Source organism: Microcebus murinus, chromosome 22, assembly GCF_040939455.1.
Source record: "Microcebus murinus isolate Inina chromosome 22, M.murinus_Inina_mat1.0, whole genome shotgun sequence".
NCBI lineage: Eukaryota > Metazoa > Chordata > Mammalia > Primates > Cheirogaleidae > Microcebus > Microcebus murinus.
The window spans coordinates 4601372-4611167 of NC_134125.1; the positions used below are offsets into that span (position 1 = coordinate 4601372).

Below are 9796 nucleotides of genomic sequence, written 5' to 3' on the forward strand. Positions count from 1 at the left end.
CTGCACCCACTGCACCCGCACATATACACGCGTGCACCCACACATGCACCTGCTGCACCCGCACCTGCACACGCTGCACCCACATGTGCACACTCCCACCGTGGTCAACCCCAGGGCTGCAGGGTCAGGAGAGGAGGCGGGCGGGAGGGCCCTGAGCTCGGGGGTGGATGCTGCTTTCCTGGGGACCACGCGTGAGGTGGATGTGGGGAGACAGCAGGCTGGCCTTGGGGCACAGGCACCTGGTATGGGGGTTTGACCAGAGAGGGGGTCAACGAACCACCAGTTTTGGTGCAGTTCACGAGCTAAAGGTGACTTTCCATTTTTAAAGGGGTTGTAGAAAGAGCAAGAACGTGTGGTGGAGGCCACGTGTGGTCTTGAACGTTTACAATTTGTCCCCGGACGGGGAAGCCGGGCTGGGTGGCGGGGGTGGGGGTCTCCCTGGGAGGGGCCTCTGACCGCAGCTGGGACCCTCTCTCTGGCCAGGTCTCCAGAGCCCAGCAAGACGTCGGTCCTGGCTGGGGGCGAGGATGGCATCGAACCTGTGTCCCCGCCAGAGGGCTTGGCAGAGCCGGGCCACCCCCGGAGTGCCGTGTACCCGCTGCTGTACCGGGACGGGGAGCCGGCAGAGCCCAGGTACTTGGCTGGCGCCCGCGCCCCACCCCTGGGGTGCTCTGGGCTGGGCCCACCGCCATGCCGTGTGGACGTGACCAGGGCAGTGGGCTCGGCAGGGCGGTCTCAGTCCTGCTAAGCAAATTCACAAACTTGGGGTGAGGGATGCACCCCTGCCCTCACCGGGGGACACCGCCATGGCAGCTTTCTGTGCTCCTGTCCTGGTACCTGTTGAAGATTTGAGAAATGATGAGTGAAACGTGGGACCTAACTGGGGGCGGGGCTGAGGTGGGGGCAGGGGAAGAGGCCTGGCCGCTGGCCCTGGGAGGGGCAGGATCCGAACCCACGTTCAGTTCCTGAGGCTCTTTCAGAGGGTGGGGCTGGAGCAGGTGCTTAGGGGTGGCCACCACAGCGGGGGGCTCTCGAGACCCCCTTGCGTCCAGGATCGGTGACGATTTCAGGAGGTGTGGCTGCCTGCCAGGTGGGACAGGCGGGCAGGGGTGGGGGGAGCTGGCTGGGGGGTGAGCTCCCTGTCGTCCGAGGCATGCAAGTGCAGCACTGCGCGGGCTGACCCAGGGCCTACTCCTCGCGGCAGGATGGGCTCCAAGTCTCCAGGCAACACCGGCCAGCCGCCAGCCTTCTTCAGCAAGCTGACGGAGAGTAACTCCGCCATGGTCAAGTCCAAGAAGCAGGAGATCAACAAGAAACTGAACACCCACAATCGGAACGAGCCGGAATACAGTAAGAGGCCATGCACCCCGGGGGTGGGGCACAGGGCTGCCTGTGGCAGGGCCTCCGGCAGCAGGGCACCAGCCCTGGCTCTGGCCCTCCACTCCACGTGCGTGGAGCCCTGGGACTCTCTCGATCAGCTTGTCTTTCTGGGGTAGAGCGTGGCGCCCGGAATAGCACCCAGTACACAGTAGGCGCCTGGTGAATGCGGGGCACCAGGGGCCGGGTCGCCTGTCAGCAGCACGCGCTACCTGCGCGGTTTCGCCCGTGTGCACAGTTGCTGGGCGTGGACACCCGGCCTCGCTTGCCTGTCCTGAGCGTGGTGCCCCGCGCAGCTGGGGGGGGGGGCGCGAGTGGGCGAGGAATCCAGGCGGATCATGGGCGCCTCCCCTCTGGGAGACCTCGCGGGGTCACTGGGCCGGCCAACACGGCTCCCGGGTGGCGTTGGGGACAGGCGGTCTCCCAGGACCCCGGGCCTGTGAGCCTCATGCACCCCGTCACCCCTCGCAGATGTTGGCCAGCCCGGAACGGAGATCTTCAACATGCCGGCCATCACCGGAGCAGGTAACGCTCGGGCCCTCCTCCTGCCCCGCCCCCGCCCCGCCCCACCGTTTCCGGGGACAAAGAGCCTTTCCTGGTTCGAGTGTGGTCTCCACTAACCCTGCGGCAGGATCAGAGTCAGGCAGCGGACAGGTCCCTGCAGGAGGGGCCCTCGCTGGGCCAGGAGTCTCGGGGGTCACAGTCCCTCGTGCAGCAGGTGAACGCGCCCCCCCCTCGCCCCCGCCTGGAAACGCACCTTGCGTGCGCTGGGCTCAGACGGAGGCGCGGGGTCTGGGCTCAGGCACGGAGCTCGGCCCACCTGGGCGCGTTCCAGCCGCAGCTTCCGTTTGACCGAGAGCTCCCTCCTGGGAGCTGGGGGCCTTTCCCGCCGCCCCACGCCAGGTGCAGATGGCGGCAGAGACGGCGTGAACTCGCACGCACTTTGAGGCTGGAACGTGCGACGCACGTGATGTTTGGGGTTCAGGGGACGCTCGGGTGGACCCCATCCCCTCGGAGGGGCCGCATATTCCCGCCGCCACTGTCACAGTGGGGTTTGGAGAAGCGCCTGGGCGAGTCTGGGCTGAGGTAGCCAGTCCCAGCGCAGACCCGGGGCGCTGCCGCGAGCCTCGGCCCGGCCGGGCGAGGAACCAGGGCCCAAGGGTCTCTTGCCTGCACTCGGTCACTCTGCGCCTGCGCTCGGTCACTCGTGCCTGCACTCAGTCACTCTGCGCTCGGTCACTCTCTGCGCTCGGTCACTCGTGCCTGCACTCAGTCACTCTGCGCTCGGTCACTCGTGCCTGCACTCAGTCACTCTGCGCTCGGTCACTCTCTGCGCTCGGTCACTCGTGCCTGCACTCAGTCACTCTGCGCTCGGTCACTCGTGCCTGCGCTCGGTCACTCGTGCCTGCACTCAGTCACTCTGCGCTCGGTCACTCGTGCCTGCACTCAGTCACTCTGCGCTCGGTCACTCTCTGCGCTCGGTCACTCGTGCCTGCACTCAGTCACTCTGCGCTCGGTCACTCTGCGCCTGTGCTCGGTCACTCTCTGCGCTGAGTGACTGCGCTCGGTCACTCTCTGTCTGCGCTGGGTGACTCTGCGCTCGGTCACTCTCTGTCTGCGCTGGGTGACTCTGCGCTCGGTCACTCTCTCTCTGCACTGGGTGACTCTGCGCTCGGTCACTCTGCGCTGGGTGACTGCGCTCGGTCACTCTCTCTATGCTGGGTGACTGCACTCGGTCACTCTTTCTCTGCGCTGGGTGACTCTGCGCTCGGTCACTCTCTCTCTGCACTGGGTGACTCTGCGCTCGGTCACTCTGCGCTGGGTGACTGCGCTCGGTCACTCTCTGTCTGCGCTGGGTGACTCTGCGCTCGGTCACTCTCTCTCTGCACTGGGTGACTCTGCGCTCGGTCACTCTGCGCTGGGTGACTGCGCTCGGTCACTCTCTCTATGCTGGGTGACTGCACTCGGTCACTCTTTCTCTGCGCTGGGTGACTCTGCGCTCGGTCACTCTCTCTCTGCACTGGGTGACTCTGCGCTCGGTCACTCTGCGCTGGGTGACTGCGCTCGGTCACTCTCTGCGCTGGGTGACTCTGCACTCAGTCACTCTCTGTGCTCGGTCACTCTCTGCTCTTGGTCACTCTCTCTGCAGTCAGTCACTCTCTGCTCTTGGTCACTCTCTCTGCACTCGGTCACTCTCTGCGCTTGATCACTCTCTCTCTGCGCTCGATCACTCTGCTCTTGGTCACTCTCTGCGCTCGGTCACTTTCTGCGCTCACTCTCTGCTCTTGGTCACTCTCTCTGCGCTCGGTCACTCTCTGCTCTTGGTCACTCTCTCTCTGTGCTCAGTCACTCTCTATGCTGGGTGACTGCGCTCAGTCACTCTCTGCGCTCAGTCACTCTCTGCGCTCGGTCACTCTCTGCTCTTGGTCACTCTCTCTCTGTGCTCAGTCACTCTCTATGCTGGGTGACTGCGCTCAGTCACTCTCTGCGCTCAGTCACTCTCTGCGCTCAGTCACTCTCTGCGCTCGGTCACTCTCTGCTCTTGGTCACTCTCTCTCTGCGCTCGGTTACTCTCTAGTCCTTCAGGGCGGCCGGAGGTCGGAGGGCGAGGGGAGGTGTGCCGACCTTCCCCGGGGATGTTCGGGGGCCTCGAGCCCTGGGACTGTGGAGCACAGAGGACGGTCACCTGGGTGCCACCAAGGAATCGGGGACCCACCGGCGGTCCCGGCGAGGGCGCCCCGTCTGCCCAGAGACCAGACACTGGGGGCTTCGCGGAGCCTCTGGCGATGGGAAGGGGCGACTCGGTCACAACGAGAAGGTTAGAAATGAGCGTTTCCAGAATGATCCGAGTCTGACGCAGGTGCTAGACACACCGGTGTCTGTGTGTGTTGACGTTCGCGGAGTGACACGGTCACGGTTTGTGCTAACGCTTATATGTCAGTCGCATCTGATTTTTTCTTTTTTAAAGCAGTTTAGTCCACACACACAAAACCCCAAATTCCCAAGCCCCGGCCTTTGCTGCTTAGCCCGTGTCAGACCTCGCCCTCATACGTGGAGATGGTCACGTCTGGGCCAGCCCCCCCCACCGGGTCGCGGACTCCTGACTGTGGGAAGGGCCGGGAGTGCTGCCGTGAGCTCGGCACTCACCCTGCTGGGGACCTCGCTTCTCCCTGACCCTGACGAGTGCGGCTAGGGCTTTTTAAGGGTTGGTGACATGCGGCCGAGACACTGCGAGGAAGGTGTGCTCGACCTGCCACGAAGGCGTTTGGAACCAAAAGGAAGAAAAGAAAGGCGGGCCTGGCGCGGTGGCTCACGCCTGTAATCCTAGCACTGCGGGAGGCCGAGGCTGGAGGATTGCTCAAGGTCAGGAGTTCAAAACCAGCCTGAGCAAGAGCGAGACCCCGTCTCTACTAAAAATAGAAAAAAACTAATTGACCAACTAATACATATACAAAAAATTAGCCGGGCATGGTGGCGCATGCCTGTAGTCCAGCTACTCGGGAGGCTGAGGCAGGAGGATCGCTTGAGCCCAGGAGTTGGAGGTTGCTGTGAGCTAGGCTGACACCACGGCACTCACTCTAGCCCGGGCCACAGAGTGAGACTCCGTCTCAAAAAAAAAAACCAAAAAGAAAAAGAAGGCCAGGCGTGGTGGCTCACGCCTGTAACCCTAGCACTGTGGGAGACCGAGGTGGGCGGATCAGGCAAGGTCAGGAGTTCGAAACCAGCCTGAGCAAGAGCGAGACCCCGTCTCTACTATAAATAGAAAGAAATTAATTGACCAACTAATATACATAGAATAAATCAGCTGGGCATGGTGGCCCATGCCTGTAGTCCCAGCTACTCGGGAGGCTGAGGCAGGAGGCTCGCTTGAGCCCAGGAGTTTGAGGTTGCTGTGAGCTAGGCTGACGCCATGGCACTCACTCTAGCCTGGGCAACAAAGCGAGACTCTGTCTAAAAAAAAAGAAAAAAGAGAGGCAAGGCCGGGCGCCAGTCGCCACAGAAACGCGGTTTTTGGAGTGGCTTGTCAGTGCCAGCCCGCGTCGGTTCAGGTTCCAAACGCAAGGTCAGGACGAGGCCGCTTTGCGTCCCTCGCCTCCCTGGGCGCGGAAGCTTTCGGACGTGGGAGTCTCGCCGGGCTGGGTGGGTGGAATCCCCGGGAGGCTGTGACGGCGAAGTCCCGTGTGGCCGGAGTGGCGGAAGGACGCAGGCCGGGCGGGTGGGTTTGCGGGGCCGGGGGGACGCCTGGCACACAGGACGGGGGCTTCCAGGACGGCGCGGTGGGAGTCCAGAGGCCCCCCGCTCAGGGCCCGTGGGTCGGTTCGGCCGCTTGGTCCTGGTGGCGGGGCCGGGCCAGGGGGTCACGGGATCGCCTCCCCTCCACCCTGTCCCCGCACGCACGCACGTAACTGCATGGCTACGACCCCCTCCCGCCCGTCTCTGCTCCTCTCCTCCTGGCTCCCGGGTGGGCCCGTCCCTCTCTGGGCCTCCCCGGCCCTGCCAGCCCCTGGCTCTGGCTCGCCCGGTTTCTCAGCAGCCCCTCCCGACCAGGGCCGCCCTCTGCTCCCCCCACCCCCGTCCCGCTCCTCAGGGCGCCCGGAGTTCATAAAACAAAAACAGACAGACCTCCCGGCTGGGGTTGGGGGTGCCGAGGGGACTTCTGCTGTCCCGGAGGACAGAGTAGGAACGAGGCCGTCCTCGTGCCTCCCTGAGCGCCCCCCCCCCACAGCGCCCGAGAGCCGCTGGGCCCCACCTCCCCGCCCACCAGCACCCGGGGCGGGAGGGACCGGGACGTGAACGTGTTGCTTTGCCGAAATGTGCTCACTGTGTATTTCTCTCTCCTCCTCCGTGTTCCCCTCTCTCCATGTCTCCCCCTTTCTCCGTCTCTCTCCCCCTCTCCCCCCTCTCCGTGTCTCCCCCTCTCCCCCCTCTCCGTCTCTCTCCCCCTCTCCCCCCTCTCCATGTCTCCCCCCTCTCCATGTCTCCCCCTCTCCATGTCTCCCCCTCTCCCCCCTCTCCGTCTCTCTCCCCCTCTCCCCCCCTCCATGTCTCCCCCCTCTCCATGTCTCCCCCCTCTCCGTGTCTCTCCCCCTGTGTTTCCCCCCTCTCCTCCCTTTCCGTGTCTCTCCCCCCTCCCCCTCTCCGTGTCTCTCCCCCTCCCCCTCTCCGTGTCTCTCCCTCCTCTCCGTGTCTCTCCCTCCTCTCCGTGTCTCTCCCCCTTCTCCATGTCTCTCCCCCCTCTGTGTCTCCCCCCTCCGTGTCTCTCCCCCCTCTCCGTGTCTCTCCCCCCCCGTGTCTCCCCCTCTCCGTGTCTCTCCCCCCTCCCCCTCTCCGTGGCTCTCCCCCCTCTCCGTGTCTCTCCCCCGTCTCCATGTCTCTCCCCCCTCATGTCTCCCCCCTCCTCCGTGTTTCCCCCCTCCATGTCTCTCCCCCTTTCCGTGTCTCTCCCCCTTTCCGTGTCTCTCTCCCTCTCCGTGTCTCCCCCCTCCTCCGTGTCTCCCCCCCCGTGTCTCTCTCCCTCTCCGTGTCTCCCCCTCCTCCGTGTTTCCCCCCTCCGTGTCTCTCCCTCTTTCTGTGTCTCTCTCCCTCTCCATGTCTCCCCCCCCCATCTCCCCCCTCTCCGTGGCCCGGCTCCCGCCCCGCCCCGTGTGTGTCTCTCTCCCAGGCCTCATGACCTGTAGGAGCCAGGCGGTGCAGGAGCATGCCAGCACCAACATGGGGCTGGAGGCCATTATTAGAAAGGCACTCATGGGTAAATATGACCACTGGGAAGAGCCCCCGCCGCTCAGCGCCCATGCTTTTAACCCTCTGACTGCCAGTGCCAGCCTGCCCGCTGCTATGCCCATAACCGCTGCTGACGGACGGAGCGACCACGCGCTCACCTCGCCAGGTCTGCAGGCCCCCGCCCCGTCCGCCCCTCCCGGTGTCATTAACCCCTCCTGCGCCGCGTGCCTCTGACCGCCCCCTCGAGCTTTGGAGCTTGTGACTTGGTTTCCGTGCCTGTCTGACCTCGTGCTGGGGCTGGCTAACCCGAAGCTGGGCTGGCACCCCAAGGGTCCGCACCCCCGCCCGGCCCCCGCCCACCAGGCTAAGCTGCGCTGCCTCCCGGTGAGAGCTCGCCGCCACCGCCTGCCCCCCGCGGGGCCGGCCCCGTGTCTCCGGGGAGGGACCCCCACGCAACGTGGACGGGCACGGCACGGTGGCCAGGCCTGGGCTCTGCACCTGGGGGCCCTTCGCGGGTGTCCACAGCTGGTCCTCGGGCCTGGGGGAGGAACCCGCGTCTGTCGCCCCACGAGTCAGGAGCCGGAGGGCCAGTCTGCACCCCCGCCTCAGAGCGGGGCCGGGCAAAGCGGTCTCAAGGCCCAGGTGTCCAGTGGGGACGCTGGCGCCATGAACACATTTCTGGGCTGTCCATGGGGCCAGGCACGGGCTTGGGGGTCCTGGCTCGTCCGCACGACCTGTGGGTTTCACGCTCGGGGCCGCAGCCCCTGGGGGTCTGGGGGCCGCCTGAGGGCGTGTTGCAGACGGCTGGCCCTCCCCCGGCCCAGGAGGAGCTAGGCTCTGGCTCCGGCTGGCTCTGGCGTCGGGTCGGGCCCTGGCTTCCCGGCCAGGCAGGCGGGTTCACGCCCCCTTGTGGGGCCCCTGGCAGGACCCCTCCCTCCCCCACCCGCCTTTGCCACCCCCGCAGGCCGGCGCCTCCTCAGGGTCCAACACCGCCCTTCCCACCTTGTCCCTGCAGGCAGCGGCGGGAAGACCAAGGTCTCCGGCAGACCCAGCAGCCGGAAAGCCAAGTCCCCGGCCCCGGGCCTGGCGTCGGGGGACCGGCCGCCCTCCGTGTCCTCGGTGCACTCGGAGGGGGACTGCAACCGCCGCACACCGCTCGCCAACCGCGTGTGGGAGGACCGGCCCTCATCTGCAGGTGGGCAGGGGCGGGGCCCACCGTGTGCGTGGCCCACAGGCGCTGTCTGGCCTGGCCAGCAGGGTACTGACTCAGGACGGTGTGGACGCCTTGCCGTGCGCGGGCCAGGTGACAGGTTCCCACTGTCCCCAGACCGCAGGGACGGGGCAGAGATAGCGCGGAGCCTACGGCTGCAGCCTAGACGAGAGGCAGTGGGGCCTTGCACTGCCGGGGAGAGGCGGATTTCAGAAATTCCCGAGACGTAGAAGGGGCCGGTTGGCGGCAGGGCAGGAAGGCCGAGGCCCCAGTTCCCGGGGTGGGGAGCCGGGGTGGGGGGTGCGCCACTCACGGAGGCCCCCGCCCCTCCCGTCTCACCCGCAGGTTCCACGCCGTTCCCCTACAACCCCCTGATCATGCGGCTCCAGGCGGGCGTCATGGCCTCCCCGCCCCCGCCGGGCCTCGCAGCAGGCAGCGGCCCCCTGGCCGGCCCCCACCACGCCTGGGACGAGGAGCCCAAGCCACTGCTCTGCTCACAGTACGAGACGCTGTCCGACAGCGAGTGACTCAGAACGGGCTGGGGTGGCGCCAGGCGCCGGCGAGTGGCAGGAGCAGCCCGGGGAGGAGTGGGGCGGCCGCCAACTCCAGGAAGGAGCCCCCCAGGAAGGAGCCCCCAAGTCCGCCCGCGCGTCTGCCCGCCCGCCCGTCCGTCCGTCCAGAGCCGGCATCCTTGCCTGTTTAAAGCCTTAACTAAGACTCCCGCCCCGGCTGGCCCTGTGCAGTGACCTTACTCAGGGGATGTTTACCTGGTGCTGGGGGGGGGCGGGATGGGGCGCGTGGCAGCCACACGCAGGTGGCCGGGGCGCCAGGGACCCGGAGCAGGACGACGCGCGCCTCCACGCCACCGCCTCCCCATAATGCATCTGGAACCAAAGTCTGAACTGAGCTCGCAGCCCCCGCACCCCCCCCGCCTCCCGTCCCGCTTAGCGCTCTGGACAGACGGACGCGGGCGAGCTTGCTCCGGCCTCCGAGAACGCCGGGGCCGCGTCGGGCCAGCCGGGTGGACCGCGGGGCCGGCGCGGCCTGGGGCGAGCGGTGCCTGGAGGAACCGGACTGGTTTGGGGCGGCGGCGGGAAGGCAGGCGGTGTACATGATGTATTGGTTTACAGGGTATATTTTTGATACCTTCGATGAATTAGCTCAGAGGTTTTACGCGAGGAAGGACTGGACCCAGTGTCGCTGCTGCTGTGTCTGGCTCGGCCCGCCGCCGCGAGGCGTGCGCGGGCAGCGGGCGACCCCGGTGTTTGCAGGACCAAGGGGTGGGGGCCCCTCCGCGCCCTCCTCCCTCCCTCCCTCCCTCGGGCAGAGTGGACTCGACGCATTTTCTGTGGCCGCCGTCCGTGCGGGGCTGTGGTGTTCTGTCATTTACACACGTCGTTCTGATTAAAGCGAATTGTACTCGAGCCACAAAGGTTTCTTCTCTCCCTAAGGCGGGCGGGCGGCGGGGGTGCGGGCAGTGGGGGTACA

General features: G+C 66.2%; 1 protein-coding gene across 19 annotated transcripts in view; it reads left to right on the forward strand.

The window, feature by feature from the left end:
* Window positions 1-9732, forward strand: part of NCOR2 (nuclear receptor corepressor 2) — a 170758-nt gene extending 161026 nt beyond the window's left edge. For 15 of the 19 annotated variants that reach the window (XM_075996444.1, XM_075996449.1, XM_075996443.1 and 12 more), the window contains 6 exons: window positions 484-633; window positions 1205-1350; window positions 1849-1902; window positions 7040-7264; window positions 8114-8293; window positions 8654-9732. In XM_075996444.1, coding sequence (XP_075852559.1) covers window positions 484-633; window positions 1205-1350; window positions 1849-1902; window positions 7040-7264; window positions 8114-8293; window positions 8654-8835 — 937 coding nt within the window. In that variant the 3' untranslated portion in view covers window positions 8836-9732. Of the gene's footprint in view, window positions 1-483; window positions 634-1204; window positions 1351-1848; window positions 1903-7039; window positions 7265-8113; window positions 8294-8647 lie in introns of all 19 variants that reach the window. The other 4 variants (XM_075996462.1, XM_075996456.1, XM_075996445.1 and 1 more) reach the window with 3 other exon arrangements.
* The last annotated feature ends 64 nt before the right edge of the window (window positions 9733-9796 follow it).